The 15,558-nt window shown below is 50.7% G+C and overlaps 1 protein-coding gene across 13 annotated transcripts in view; it reads left to right on the top strand.

The window, feature by feature from the left end:
- Positions 1-15,558, top strand: part of ARHGEF9 (Cdc42 guanine nucleotide exchange factor 9) — a 197,742-nt gene that overhangs the window by 122,939 nt on the left and 59,245 nt on the right. For all 13 annotated transcript variants that reach the window (XM_032124159.1, XM_032124157.1, XM_032124169.1 and 10 more), the window contains one exon: positions 12,707-12,886. In XM_032124159.1, coding sequence (XP_031980050.1) covers positions 12,707-12,886 — 180 coding nt within the window. The remainder of the gene's footprint in view (positions 1-12,706; positions 12,887-15,558) is intronic.

Raw genomic sequence — 15,558 nt, 5'->3', positions numbered from 1 at the left:
GAAACAGCTGGGACTCACTGCAGGGTTCTGTAGGCCAGGCAGTGGGACAGGCAGGGCAAGGACAGATCTTCCCTACCAGAACAACCAGGGATTAGCTTCACATGGGCTCTGCTGCTGCCAGTTCTTCTGGGGTGAACCACGTCCCAGAGGAGCTGCTTTCCACCCAGAGGCTGCTAGGAATTTTGTACACACTCCATTTGCCTTTCCCCTCAGATTGGAGAGTCGAGCTTTTTTCAGGTTTGGGGTTCTTTTTTAAACTCAGGTGTTTTAAAAGTAACATTTTGGTTCACCTTTGGAGTTGCCATTTGACTTCTCTGTAGCACGTCCTGATTAGTGATTAATTGCGCAGGACGTGTTGTGACTCCAGCCCGTGTCCTGGGGTGCTTGTCGCAGCAATGATGCACTGGGTGATTACTCACTCCCCTTAACCTGACAGCTGTATTTCTTCCCTCGACTGCTTCCTGACCTTGGCCAGGTACGTGCCTTGTGTTTTGTTGGAGGACGTTGGGGATGTGCAAATTTTTCTTTCCCTTGCGTGACCTTCATCCTGCCTGGGTAAGAGAAGGGAACTGTTCCATGAACAGATGGAGCGTTATTTCTAGAGGAAGGTGGATAACGCAGGAAATTATTCATTCCAAACCCCTTCAGACAACTCAGATGTTTGCCCTAAGAGAGCGTTGCAAATCCTAGTGCAAATACCTTCTCACACAAACTATCCAGCTCCCTTGAAAATTGTGTGTGAATGTGGAAGTCATTCCAGTCCCAGAGCAGAACAGTGCCAGGGGACTTAACTGAGCCATTAAGGAAATCAGGAATAAGCAGGATTTTGAGCAGTAGTTAGAGAAGAGATATTTTGTAAGCCGTGTGTAGGCAACTTAGACTAAAAAGGTTGTCAAGTCGTAGCAGGTAAAAAGAACAGTGTGCAAACCAGTCTGGGATGGATAATTCACTGCTAAAAGCAGCAAGGGTTTGCTGCGAGTGGTGCTTGGCTCTTGTTATTCCTTAATGAATCGAATCTCTTAGCCAGGGAAAACATCACGTTGTCTTGAAAAACAAATCGTATTTGGATGCCTCTTTCTGTGCATTTGTACCCATTTTAACACGAGCACACTAATTATGCTGTGGAGATGATTTTGTTATGGCAGAAATGGAGCTGAGTTTGCAGCTGGAACTGTGGAGCTCTGGAGTGCTGGATAGGTACGTGGGGGAGAGATGCCTCTGAATTCCATTGCCTTCTCTTTAATATTTGTATCCTTGTAGCTTCACAGAGTGCTTCTGCCCCCTTGGGTGCCTGACTTTGGGGGCTCAGCAGCCTCCAAACTTGCCTGGGTGCCAGAGGATGGTTGAGGAATCGTGTCCACGGCCCAGTTTCTCCACAGATGGCAACGGGCACACAAATTCCCAGGCTTCCTGACATGTTTCCCGATGCACAGGGAGCTGCATGAGTCATATTGCTCCAGCTCTGGTCCTTTTGGATGGAAATTATACTTTTAAATACATTCTGTGATTACACGCAGCAGCGGCGATGGGCTCGTTTGGAGGAGCTGGGAATTCAAGCCATTAAGTTGAGTGGGCTGCCATTATGTCCCGTGTTTGCCAACAGATAATACACAGCCATACTTCATCTGTGACAGCTTTGCCCTCTAGACCTTTGAATAGAATTATCTTGGTACAGAACTGGTCTCTCCAGCACCATCCAGGTGATCGTTTCCGTGCGCCAGGCAGCGAATGTGGCCTCGTGACAAGGTGAAGTGGGACAGGGAGGGACAGCACTTGGACGTGTCCTGTGCAGCATGACCTGGAGAGAGGGGAAAGGGACAGTTGTACAACAGATGAGGTGACACTGGTGTGTCCTGGTGGAGCCCCTGCACATCCCAGCCCTCTCTGAGGGCTTTCAGGGCTCCTGCCAGAGCTCTGAGCTCGCAGGGTGTGGGGCCGTGCAGGCAGCTGTGGGGTTGGGAGATGGGAGCAGGAGGCTCGTGGTGTCTCTCTCTGTGCCTGGATTGCTGCTGCTCCCTGAGCAGCCCAGGGGGCTGGGAGGCAACTCCTGGTTCAGAATGTGGTGATGGCTTGGAAAAGCACCTGATGTTACCTTTCCACCCTGTGCAAGTGTCATCCAAGCCGTGGCCCAGCTGAGGGGGAGAGGGTTGTAGCCAGTGGCTGCCTTGATTTACTCCTGTTGAAGGGGACATTTTGGCTGTGAAATCTGAGAAGCCATCAGACAGTGACTTTCATTCATTCCTAGGCTGAATTGAGCAAAGCAGCTTAGAGGTGGAAGGCTGCCTATCCCCGTGCTGATCTGGCCAATCCCTGCAATAGGCTTACAGGATCCGATGGAATCTGCGGGACAATCCCGTGCCTCTAACGAGCATCCATTCATCACCTTTCTGCCGAGACAGCCTTTCCACCCAGCACTGTCCCTTCAGCTGGTAGGGGGAAAGAGCTGTGGCAATAAGAACGTGATGTCAGATCCCACCTGGAGTGTCCCTGTTGGAACGCAGGGACAGGGCCGGGAGTGGGACAGCCCCGCAGTGCCACCCCTGTGCCTTCCATCGCCCCGGGTGCTGCTGCCCCAAAGCCAGCAGGAAGGCAGGGCTTGCTCTGGGAATGTTCAGTGCTTCCCAGCTCTGTGAGTGATGCTGGGCATGAGGCAGGGTGTTCTTGGGCCACTCCAGGACCTCGGTGAAGTCAGAGGGCTCCGAGAGCCAGAGGATGCCACAGGCTTTGGCTCAACAAGCGTCTCAAGGGGAGAAGCTGCTTTGCTCTTACCTCTTGGCTTTATCTCTCCTAAGTCCTGCCTGTTTGCCCTCTCAGGAGCTGGGGGATGGAAGGTGAGATGTGGTTGCTGTGAGGATCTGAGCTGTGCTTGGCTGGGTTGCTGTGCTCTTGCTGCCAGCAACGGCGGTGCTGGATGGCAGGGATGGATCATCCCACTGTTCCCTCAGGATGCCCATGGCTGCTTTTGGGTCCAGGCGCTGGAATCCTGGAAATCACGAGGAAGGCTTGTGGTGCAGCTGGAACGATTCTCATGAAGATCATAATTTTGGGGGCAAGAAGCTTTGTCCGGCCATTTCTTATTCTGGGCGCTCATCCTGGTTTTTCCTTTTGCTGCTGGAGGTGGATCAATGGGATTTTCACTGGGTAGCTCTTGGTTTGCACAGGAGCAGCTGGATGGGCTCTGCTTCCCCCTGGCTTGGGAGAAAAGGCTGTCACTGCCCCTTGCAGTCACCCAAAGCCCAGGCTGGTTCCGGGGCCCAGGTGTTGCTTCTCCAGCCATTGCTCCCTTTGTGCTTCATTTAATTAAATTTTCTGTGGGCTCAGGATCTGTGAAACAGTTTGGAGATGTCATTCCCCTCATCTGCCAACAAGCCCCTCCTGGACTGTGTTAGATGTGAGCTGCAGGGACTTACCCTGGGAAACCAGGAGATGAGAACAGCAAATAAGGAGCCCAGGTGGTGAATTTAATCAGTGTAATACATTCATCTGGACTTTAATCCAGCCTGAGCATTGATTTGCACTAATAACAGCCACCACTTTTTAAGTTCCAAGTTCCCAGCACTAAAAATACCCTTTTTTTTAATATTATCATGTTGGCCGCTTACTACAACACCAATAAAGGGGAGTTGTGCATTATGGAGGATTCCTGGGGATGTGTTTAATATGTGTGGTCTAACATGACACAATCCAGATCTCTGCTTCACTATTAAAAGGGGTTTTAGAACACATTGCAGTGACTCAGTCATGGAGGGGCTCTTGCTGCTGCTTCCCTGTCCTTGGCCATCCAGGAGTGATGTTCCTGCTTTGGATTAACAGCCCTGCATTTGAATTCATTTCCTTCCATGATTTTCAGACCTGGCCAACTGTGTCAGCTTTTAGAGGACAAAGCATCCACCCAGAGTTTCGTGAGTTCTGGTCCTGTCACTGTCTTCATCTCCTTGGGAATTCCTGGGTCTGGGTGAGGGAAGTGGCTGCGCTGGGTGTTCCTGGTGTGCATCCCTGGGCCGTCGCTCCTGCTGGGGACAGCTGTGTGCCTTAGCTGTGTGGCACCAGCTTTGGGCTGGTGGTGGCACTTGTGCAGCTGCAGGGACACAGATCCAGTGTCTGGGATGAGCAGATCCATGTGCTGTTCCGTTTGTAAGGAGTTCTGTTGTGTTCAATAATTCAATCCACTGGGAGTCATTTGTGTGATTTTCTCCTTAATTCCTTTCTGCTTTGGAAACTTCCATGTCCCAGAGTAACAGGTGATGTACATTTTGAAATAAATATCCTTTACAATGTGGGTTACCCCTCCTTTCCTCAGAGCAGTGACAATTTTATCTCCTCTCCTTGCAGAAACCGTTTGGTCGCTCAGATGAACTCAGTTTTCCCACAGTCTGCTCCACGGCAGGGAAGCTGTTTGCTTTCCAGTTTGAGTAAGGACAGGCTTTTGGGGTAACATGAGTCTAGATTTGGCATTTCTGACATTTCCAGTCAAGTCTTGGTCATCCCTGGAGAGGTTTTGAGGCTGTGGATTCGCTATACTATGGGTGTAGGGATGCTCAGGATGGTGTCAGTGCTGTTTTTCCACACTGTGTCCCTTAGCCCAGAGCTCGGCATTCCCCAGCAGCATCTTGTCTCTCTCTGTACATTCCCAGAGCCCAAATTATATCTATTTTGTAATATTTATATCTATTTTGGAATATTCTCTTTGCCTATCTGCCTTACTCTTCCCCTTGGGTGGCTGAGAGAGAACCAGATCCCTCCTTCCCCGGGTGCTGCCGTGGGCTGTACACGATGCCTCGATGTTCTTGGGCCTGGTGCCTGCTGGGCTGGGGCTCTGTGGAACTGGGAACACATGCTGGGAATCCTGACTGCTCCCCACCCAGCCACCATCCTGCAGGCTCAGCCAGTGAGACTGGACCGGGTGTGAATCACAGCCCAGCGCCAGCCCCCTGGCCAGGAAGGATTTCAGTACAACTCCAGGTCTTCGAGGCTGTTGTGGCCTTGGCTTGGGAATGTCAGGAGTCCCTTCTTGGGGCGGGAGGCTGGGGTTTGTGTGCATATTTCAGGTTTGGATCTTGCAGAGTATTTGTTGTTTGTTGCCGAGTGCTGCAGTGAGGGATCCGTGCTGACAGCCCCTGTTGGCCCTGAGTCCGCAGCGCTGGGAGCTGCCCTGGCTCTGCTTGCTGAAGGTGCTGTTTGCTCTGGAGCAGTTCAAACTTGGACTTCCAACCTCAATCTCATCATTTATCTGAGTTAAAAGATGATGGCTGGTGGTTATTTGTAATTACTCTACATGAAAGATATGTCGTGAGGCAAGGGGAGCCTCAATGTGCCCCATCCGCAGGAGGGGCTGGGAAGCAATTAGGGTGACATATGCTCCATGAAAACAGCTCCAACCCGCATGGGCTGTGCTTCAGTGGGGTAACTCTGCCTTGTCACCACCTTCCAGCCTTCTCCTCACTGCTGCCAGGGTTTTACTCAGCTCTCCATCCACGGCCCTGCCTTGTGGCTGCTGTTATTAATAGGAATGACACGGGCAATAATCATAACAAGGTGGAAAATGAGACTAATGCTGTCCCCTGGGCTCTGTAGCTGCAGCCTGGCTCAGGCCGGGTGATTTCCTATCTGCCAGGTGAGATCTTCTCAAGAAAGTGTAAATCAGTGAAAAACAGAACAGCCCAGGTTCCGCTAAGGAACCTTTCTGCCTGTACTGACTCTCCCCATAACATACAGATAAATAAAAGATAGATAAAGCTTCCAGCCAAGTGTGGCAACCTTCCCAGAATATGGGATACAGGAGACTCTCACTCCAATCAGCCTCTTTCAGCTGGAATCCAGTCATTAGTTAAATTCATCAAAGGGCTTGAAAGCAGAAAGGGAAATTCTTTGACTTGTGCTAACCTTTGGGTGATTGCACCTCTTCAGAGAATGAGCAAATCAAGTGGAGCTGCCCTGCCCTGTGTTTGGTGAATGAGCCGTGGGGCCATTCACCGAGATTGGGCATTATTCACTTTGTATAATTCCTGACGAGAGGTTTAAAAATAACCACACCATCCAAGCGGCTCTGGGGAGGTTATGCAAGAGCAGAAGCGCGGCGGGATGGGCTGGGGTGACGTTCTCTGAGCATTCCCTTTGCTCCATCGGCTGGGAGAAGAGAGGATGCGGGCTGAGACCCGGCACACCCCGCTCCCCTGCTCCCTCCCTGGGCACGGCTGGGCTGGGAATTCACGGGCAGAGGATCCCAGCAGTGCCAGGGGCTGGCACTGGGAGCTGACAGCAGATTCCCAGCCCCACCAGCCTGTGCTGTGGTGCTGAAGCATGGGAGGTGCCTCTCCTCCCTTGGCTGGGGTCTGTGCAGCTCTGCTGTGTCCTGTCCTTCCCCTGAGCACTGATTTCTGAGCTCTCTGCGTGTCCTCCTTTGAAGCTGTTTTGGCTGCCTCCATTGTGGAAGGGCCCGGTGAACACAGTGTGGGAAATGCTGTTGTGATTTTACGGGGCTTTTATGTTGTGTGAATAAAGGGCATCTCTGTACGAGAACGACTGGAACAAATGGCATCCACTCACCACGTTTCTCCCTCTCCCCTCACAGCCTGCTCCTATTCCTGCATCCTGCTCCTGTGGAGGAGGACACCGTTTATGTAACGCTGATTTGAAAGGGAACTACCCAGAGCTCTCCTTTTTTACTGTTACAACTTTACTGATGCAGTGATAAAGGATCTAATAGAGGAACACTTCCCTGCCTTAAGATTATTCATATTCCCAGAGGCCATGGTCCTGGAAACTTTGAGGTACTTGAAGTTTTCTGAGGAGATGGTGATTGATGGTAGTTTTCTTTGGGTTTTTTTTGGGAACGTGGCTCTTCATTCAATGCATTTTGGATTAGTGAGAAGCTCTGTGCTGAAAGCTCAGGGTGGAATCTTGTGGGCTAGCAAGGATTATTTATCCCTGGGAGAGGTATGGACAAGTGAGAGTGGTTTGAATGGCCCTTTTGTGCCCATTTCAGTCTCCAGGGGCCACTAAGCTCCTGATTTCTTCTTCAAGCTGGCCCATAAGAAGCCACTGAGTGTTGACGAGTTGGGAATATTTAGTGAAATGTTGCAGTAGTGGCTGATTTCACTCAAAGACGTTCAATCCTCACCTGCAGGCAGGGGCTGAGGTGGAGCAGATGTTTGCCTCCAACTGTGCATCCTGGCTTGGGGAGTGAGCAGAGCCAGGGAAGATGCACCAGACCGGAGGCAGAGGCTCACCCATTCCCCAAAATGCTTTTCCAGTTGGTCTTGTCGTGTGGAGCTGGAGCAAAGTCCCTCTGCAGGGACACGGCGCAGAGATTTAAACCCTGCAGTGGCCAGGGAGAAGCTGAACCCTGGCTCAGAGTTCACTCTGTAAATGTGAGTTCACTGTGTAAATGTGCTTTGGGAAGCCAGCCCCGCTGGTGTTCCTGGGCTTTTTTCCTCAGGGTGTGCTGTGGATGCAGCCTGAGAGATGGGACTGAGCACGGTGTGTGGGGCCTGCTGCTGCATTCCTGGCATTCTCCTTCCCTTCCTCTCCTCTGGCTCCTGTGGATTTGCTCCAGACCTGCTCCAGTAACATTAGAGAGGTTAGGTAGAGTGATTCCACCAGGTCCTCTAACAGGGAGCTGCTCCTGTTATTTTTATTTATTCCTTTTGGTTTTTATTTTCCTGCTTACTTTGATGGTGAAAATTATTCCATCTTGATAAAGGTGACACAAAGGCATGGCCGGAAAAGAAAATTGAACAATCTGGAGTCAAACTCCCACTTTTGAGCACCTCTCTTGTATTCCTTGGAAACTCCCCTGTGGCATTAATGACACATTAAAGCCCTTTGGCTTTAGAAAGTGCAAGGGGAGAAGGAGACAGTGGGGATCTTTGGCCAGATAGACCTTTCTGAGCTCTCCCAGCACGGGTGAGGACAGAGTTCAGCATCCCTGGCACGCACTGTCAGAGGTGGGGCCTTGCAGAGTCCCCTGAAACCCTTTTTTACTGTTTGTTGTTGTTGCCATTTTATTTTGGCAGCACCTCTAATGTAATTCAGTATTTCCAATGGCTACGTTCCATCCTGGAAGTGACACCAGACGAGAAGAGAAAGCAAAATCCTCCCAGCCCTCGAGTAGGGATGATTACATTCCTTTCTGCTGGCTTTGCTCGCTGTTGTAAAGCACTCACCTGTTGTACTGGGGTGTTGGGGGTGTCTTAAAGGAGCATCTCTAGAGGGAGGGTTTGTGCCTGAATTATTGGAGCTTTGCTGTGGAAACCTGTGGGGAAAATCCCTGGGATGGCTGAGGCTGTGATCCTGGTGGTACAGGGATAACACACCCTGTTCTTAGTGAGCTCCACAATGTGCCAGCTGGGCATGTAATTAGAGGGAGCCTTGTCTTTTTGCCCTTTTTCTTTTCCTCATTAAATCGGTCTGTTGGTGGAGCTGGGATGTGGAAGTGGCCCCTCTTCTCTGTGCCCTGGAATTTCCCTTTACCCATGGCCAGGTGTTTGTTGGAGCAGTGCCTGGTGCCCAGCCCACACAACATCCCAAGAGTTCATCTGCTCTTCTGCCCACTGAGAAAGCTTTTCCTCTGCCCCTGAAGGTGCTCTGCAGTCTCCTGTGAAACAGGAAGCATTATTCTCCGGTCCATAGCTCCCAAATGCTCCTGGGCATCTCTGCACTGATGTTACGAGGTGAAAGCATTGAGGAATTTTCTCTTTGGACTTTTTACTTTGAACAACCAACTGACAAGAATAATTCATTTTAATAGAAGCTAGGACTTCACCTGGAAGACAGGCAGTGTTCAGGGGATGTCACACCAAATGTCCTTGTCACCTGCTGCATTTCTTCTCACTGCTTCCCTCTTCTTATGGGTAGGACACTTTCCCAAATATCTAAGTCCTCATTTTTGTAAATTTACAAGGCTGAAATTTTGTGAATTCTTCTGGTGGGCACAGGGAACACAACTTTATTTCCAGCAACCTTCACCCTCCTGGTGTGTCTGGGAGAGCGTGCTTTAATATTTAACTGTTCCTGTTGTGATTTTTATTCTTAAATCCAGTTCTTTGGTTTTGGCAATGGCCAGATTGTAGCTGGGATGAACATTAAGATGTGGGAAATGTAAACTTGTGCATCAGGCAGCTAAACACAGAGACTTTCTGGGGCATGATTCACCTGGCTGGAAGGTAGGTTGCTGAAGTAGCCAGGATGAATCACACTCCAGATGTGTCTCTTTCTCTTCACTGGCTATCAGGGAGTCCAGATGACTCCCTCAGCTGCACTGTGGGAGAACCTGACTTTATGGGAGAGAAGTTCCTTTCAAGGTCTTTGGCTGAATATCTCCGAGCGCAGCACTAAGCCGCAGCTTTGAAGCCGAGAGACGTGAACTTTCTGGAGTGAAGAGCTCCTGTGTTGAATTCTCGCAGAAAATAATATTTCATGCTGACCTTTCTCCAGTTTGTCATGTCCTGCTGCTGCAGATGTCAGGTTCTGTCTCCATAACCCTGCCCTGAGAGAGCTGGACAGCTCCATGGATACAGCAGGATGTCTTGCAACATAAATTAAACTGGATCTTTTCATTTGAGGCCCTGACACTGTCTCAGTGGAACTCCAGTTCTGCCATCCCACTGCCGTCCTTTTGGTACAGGCTGAGCTGGATTTATGTTCCAGAAGGCCAAGGCTTGCTTGCAGGATTCCTGGCTTGTGGATCCCTTCCTTGAGCTGACAGTAAGGACCAGGGGCTGGGAAGGACCAGCCCCTGCTGGCCCTGATCAGTGAGAACCAAGGACTCGGAGCCTTGCTCCTTGAGACTGAGAAGCACCTGGCAAAGCCACCCCAGCTCCTGACATGGCCTGAAAGCACCTTGCAGACCTCTGTGTTAGCAGCACAAAAAGGCTGAGGTGTCACCCCCTGTCCCTTGGTGTCCCTCTGCAGCCCCTGGCAGCCCTTGCTGCTGGCCAAGCCGTGCTCCTCAGAGCTGGATTTGTGCCTCGGGCTCGGGAATGGATTTTGCAAAGTAGGCTGGGAGGATTTGAAGCACAGTCTCTCTGAAGTTTGGGCTCAGTGACGTTTCTGTGGCAGTTTGTGCCCAGAACTGCCTGTGTGTGAAGTGACAGCAGAGTCTGTGTCAGCTGAAGCAGAAGCAGCAGGAACACGGCTCCTGCGTAATAGCTCTGTTCCTGGTTCCTCATCAGTGGGAAAGGGACTAAAATACCCAATGGCATTAACAAAAGGAACAAGTGTCAGGCCAGCCCGAGTCATTTTTTGACAAGAAAACTGATTTTTGAGCCAAAGAGAATGTACTCGACTGCATTTACTGAGAGAAGCTGAATGCAGGATCACTGTGAGCCACGGGTGGGAGGTGGCCATGGGGAAAGGGGCCCATGTGAGGTATTACTGGGAGATTGCTGTGACACTGGAATAAATATTTCATGCTGTTTCACAAATCTCTGGTAAGGTCCCTTTGGGAATAGTATTTGCAATTCTGGTCATCTGTGTTCCAGAAAAATGCAGGCAGGGTATGTGAAAGCCTAAAAGGGCTCGTGAAATGCCTGGGGGAGGAAAAGCTGGGGGCTGGGAGGGCAGAACTTCCTTACCTGGGAAATCACACCTGGACAGTGTGCATGAACATGGCAGGGGGAAGCACTGGTGAAGGAGAAGAGCTCCTGGCAGAAGAACAAATAATTGTTACCTGGACTCACATGTGTTGTGGGCTTGCTTCAGCTCTGAAGTCTCATCCCTTCCAGGTCTGTCCCGGGGTTCTCTGTGCTTTAAGCTGATCCCTGTTAATGAAAGCATCCAGGAACCTTGATTGGGAGCAGAGCAAGGGGTTGTGAGGAGGCACTGGAACATGTCTGAGCACCCAGCTGTTGCACTGGAATCAGAAATTAGTCTTTACAACTGTTATTTCTCCAGGTGTAGCTGCCCTGCTCTGCTGAGCCCAGAGCTGGGGTGAGCTGGGGCTCCATCACCATCTGGCTCCAGCTGCTGCTGGTTGGGATGGGACCCTCTGGTGCCCCCAGCTGTGTCTCAAAAGCCCAGATGTGGGATAACCCCTCACTGAAGCAGGAGGTGCCCTCTGCCACGCGTTCAGCCATCACCTGAGAGCTTGTTACGTGCCTTGGTTTTCTGTCTGGTGTCCCTGGACCTTGTGAGGCTCGCGTGGACAGGTGCTCTGTATGACACACAAAGGGGACATGTTTGTTCCACAGCTGATTTTGAATTAGAAGGGACAATCTGTGAAAGTGAGAGGAGCACAGCTTTACTTTGCTGCCCACCAGCTGGGCATCTGGTCCATCTGGGTTTTGAGGATGCCAGGTTAAGCCTCGTAGGTCTTGCTGCTCTGGGTCTGACTGACTCTACAGCCAAAGGGCTGGACTGGGTATGACTGTCCCAAACCCAAGGAGATCAGTGTTTTAAAGGAAAGTCAGTGCAAGGCAAATGGGAAATCAGGCCCTTTAATCTGTTGACTGGATTTTCTGCACGACTTGAATGTTCTCTGTTGATGCTGAGAAGCTGGAGCTGTGCTAGAAGGTCTCCTTCAAGTTCTCACCGTGCAGGTAGTGATTAACAGGGGTTTGGGGGAGCCAGACTTCCATGAAGAGCTGTCTGACCTTTGCCAGAGCTTCTACACTTGGATAACCACAGTGAGGGGTTATTGTCTGTGTGCTCTGTGTTCCTGCCTGAGCTGAGAGGACACTGTGGCTCTCTGAGGTCTGGAATGGTCACAGGGCTGGGCTCTGTCCCTGTGAACTGAAACTGGGATTTGAGGGAGCCCAAGTCCGTGGTCAGGGTGTCTCAGTGGCAGAACTAATGAAGGAGGCTGATTAGCATATGGAGAAAAGCTGTATTTGCTGGGGCAGCCTCAGTGCTCAGCACAGAATTCCTGCAGCGGGCAAACCATAAACACAATTTACTACTCTGTTAAAAACCACACAGCTGTCACTCAGAGGAGCAGGGGGTTGTCCTGGCATGTGTCCTGGGCATGGGTGGATGGTTGGTGGTGTGGAAGCACAGGCATCAGTGGTGGGATGATCCCTTCTGCCAGCATGGAGCAGGAGTTTCACGACTCTCACAGAGGAGACCTGGTCTGTGCTAGTGCTGAGGCTCCATGAGCTCCACATGCAGAGATGTTCCTGAGCTCCTGTCAGACACCAGGCTGGCCTCAGTCCAGTGTCCAGAGGCCAGGAACCTGCTCCATGCAGACTGGGAGCAGCCAGGGCCGGCAGGATTCCCTGGGCAGAGCTTGGGCTGGGCTGTGCTCCAGGCCAGGGCTGGGCCAGGTCAGCAGCGTGCTGAAAGCGAGGGGTGTCAGTACATCACCAGCGCTAAAATGGGCAACTTCCACTTTCAAAAAGCGTTCTGAATGCTTGCACTAACTTTGCTTGGATCTGCATGGAAAGCCCCCCGAGCCTTGGACATTTCAACTGAAGTGAAAATTCCTTTGCAGGACGCCATGGCTTGTTCGTGTTTTCGGGAACTGTGCATTATGCCGGTGGAATTGTCCCTGACAGATGTGCATGTGTGGAGGTGGGAGGGGAGGTGCCAGGACCTGGGAGGCACCGGACACAGCACCTGTGTGGGCTTGCCTGGCATGGTTGGGAGCAGGATGAGGGCAGTGGGAACGGCCCTGGAAAAGTCGTTTGGCTGCGAGCTTTGCTGCGTGTGCTGCTGTGCGTGTGTGTGCCTGGGCTGCAGCGTTCTCTGACTCTGCTTTTCTCTCCCCAAGCTGATCAGTGGTGGTTCCATTGTCAGTGCTGAGGCAGTATGGGATCACGTCACCATGGCCAACCGGGAGTTGGCGTTTAAAGCAGGAGACGTCATCAAGGTCCTGGATGCTTCCAACAAGGACTGGTGGTGGGGTCAGATCGACGATGAAGAAGGGTGGTTTCCCGCCAGCTTCGTGAGGGTGAGTGACTTTCTGCTTTTTACTGCTCTAAGGAATCACTGCCGATGCTCAGGGCATCAGGAGCTGAGCTCTTACTCAGTTTTTACTGTGTTTGTGCTCACTGATGCTGATTCCCCGTTCTTTGCCTGATTTCTGTCCAAAAATCGGGGAGCAAAGAAGGTTTCCAGTGAAATGAGAGTGGGGCAGAGGGAGGCTGGAATGAGGATTGGCTTAGTGGGATGTGGAGGGGCCTTTCCTGGGTGTCTGTTGGAGCCTCTCTCCTTAAGCTGTTCTTCTTCAACAAACCCCATCCCTGGAAGTGTCCAAGTGTTGGACGGGGCTTGGAGCAGCCTGGGATAGTGGAAGCTGTCCCTGCCCATGGCAGGGATGGGATTGGGTGGTCTTTAAAGTCCTCCCCAACCCAAACCACTGTGGGATGCCATGAATCCATGAAAACCAGTTCAGGATTGTGTGGGCTGTGAGGAGATGATTCAGTGGGGCCTAAAAATTCACAGTAGCTCCAGGGGACCTGGGTTTGGAAGAGCTTTCTGCCTGTCTTACCTTCTTCTCTGAACCCTCCCTCTTCTGGGCAACATCAACATCCCTGTGATTGAACACTTCATCTGGGAAGCAGCCATTGGATTAGGAAAATTGGGTTAAAATGTGTGACCTGGTGTTTCCTGGTGATGTACAGTGGCTACCAACGAGGAAGCCAGACCTTTGCTTGCTGCTATCTCCCCAGCACACAATTTTTTCCCCTCTGGTGCAGATCTTGTGTCTCCCCCAGATCTGGTCAGTGCCAAGAGTGAGAGATCCATGACTGGAACTGGAGCTGGGCTGCCCAAAAAAAGTTAATGCTGTTACTTTGGCCTGGGATAACAAATTGGGTTTGATATTTTGAGTCTGACCCTGCAGCCAGTGGTGGCAACAAGTATGGAAAATGGATTTGTGTCAGGTGTGATGGGGGTGAAAACCTTCTTGCAGAAACACTCTCACCTGTGTCACTGACACATCTCCTCTGTGCTGCAGCTGGAAAGGCTGGACGAGAACAAGCTCGTTTTGTTTGCTTAATTTAAACACTGAGATATTCTGGGCCATTTTAACCTCTCAATCCACTGACCAGTGCTGATTTCTTTGTGGTTCAGGGAAAAGATTTAACAGCCCTTTTGTGCGATGTCACAAACAAACTGTCCACAGGAGGTTTAAGAGCAGTCTGGTTTTGCAATCCTGTGTTCTCAAAACACACCAAAAAGCCAAATGAAGCAGTGTCTTTAAGGCCCCAACCCATGGATCATTTGGCTTGGCTGAATTCCTCATCTCTCCCTACGCTTTTCCAAGGCTGGGAGGATGGTTTTAGAAACAGGGGAGAACAAAGGAGAGGGGCATCAGTGAATCTCAGGCTGTGGTACACAAATGTCTGGAACAAACCCTGGATCCTCGTCCTCGGTGCTGAGGGTCACACCAGCCTTACCAGGCAGCTTTCTGTCCAGCATCCCAATGAGCCCAGTCCTTCCATCAGCTCTGCAAGAGGCTGGCTTGGCTATTCCATCTGGGAATCACTTGTTGAGGGCAGGCAGGGCCCGGACACCTCCCAAAGGGGAGCAGTGCCCGGCTGTGCTGCAGTAATGAGAATTAATATTTAAAAACAAGAGTTCTGGCCTGTTGTGTCTGCAGGTCTTGAAGGGAGGCTGGAGGGGAAGATTTGCCCCCCAGGTTTCCAAAGCAGCTGAATAAGAAATGAAAGAACTGCGAGAAGAGCAGATGATCACTCACATCATGAGGAGGCTGCGTTTTTCTCTGTTGTACTTTGAGCCCTGCTTTTTTAAGATGATGCCAGGAAACTGCCTGATTTAGCCTGGGTAGTTCTAGTTTCACTTGCAAAATAATTGCTTTTCTTTATGTTTCTCTTATGCAAGCACAGAAGGAAAAGGGAACAATATGTTGCACAGAATATGAATAGCATTCGAGTGAGGGATGTCAGACAGACCAGACCAGACAGGTATAAAGCCAAATAGGATTAATTTCAGGGCATTTTAGACCTCAGGCCTCTTGGAAGTACTAGCAGGAGTGCAGCAGAAGATCACTGCACAGTTGGGTTCCTCTCAAAGTCCTTTGAATCACTTCTGAGGACAAAACTGGGCTGGGAACCCAGTTTGCAATGAGATGTCTGACGCTTCTTGCGCTCCAGCCAGATCATCTGAAAACCTTTGGCAAAGCATTTGGCATTCACGGAATCTCATAGCAGGAAACTTCACATTTGCAAGTGGAGAGGAAAACAGGAACCTGCTGATTCCCTTGGCCTCCTTTACATGACAGCCAGGGGTGGCAAACAAAGCTGCTCCTGAATTCCCTGCACACACAGCAATTGTCTCCCTGCTCCCACCTGCAGTAATCCTCTTAGTAGCTCTGGACCTGGATGGAAGGAAGGGGGGGGGAGAGGAAAGCCATGGAGTTTTGGGAGCACAGGAACTTTCAAGGAGAAGCTGGATGATAAAGCAATGGGTTTTTTTGGGGGAGAGAAAGCACAGCATAGGAGAAGTAAAATTTGGAGCCAGCGTGGAACGGTGAATGGTTTCTGCAGGGAGCTGCTTGCACTCAGGGAGAATGGTATGAAAACCCTAAGTCAGAAAGGTGGATCAGAACTCCAGAACTAAATTTAAGGACTCAGCAAGAGCTGGGTTTAGCCAGATGAA

This window comes from Corvus moneduloides, chromosome 14, assembly GCF_009650955.1.
Source record: "Corvus moneduloides isolate bCorMon1 chromosome 14, bCorMon1.pri, whole genome shotgun sequence".
Lineage (NCBI taxonomy): Eukaryota > Metazoa > Chordata > Aves > Passeriformes > Corvidae > Corvus > Corvus moneduloides.
This window is presented reverse-complemented; position numbering and strand designations above follow the sequence as displayed.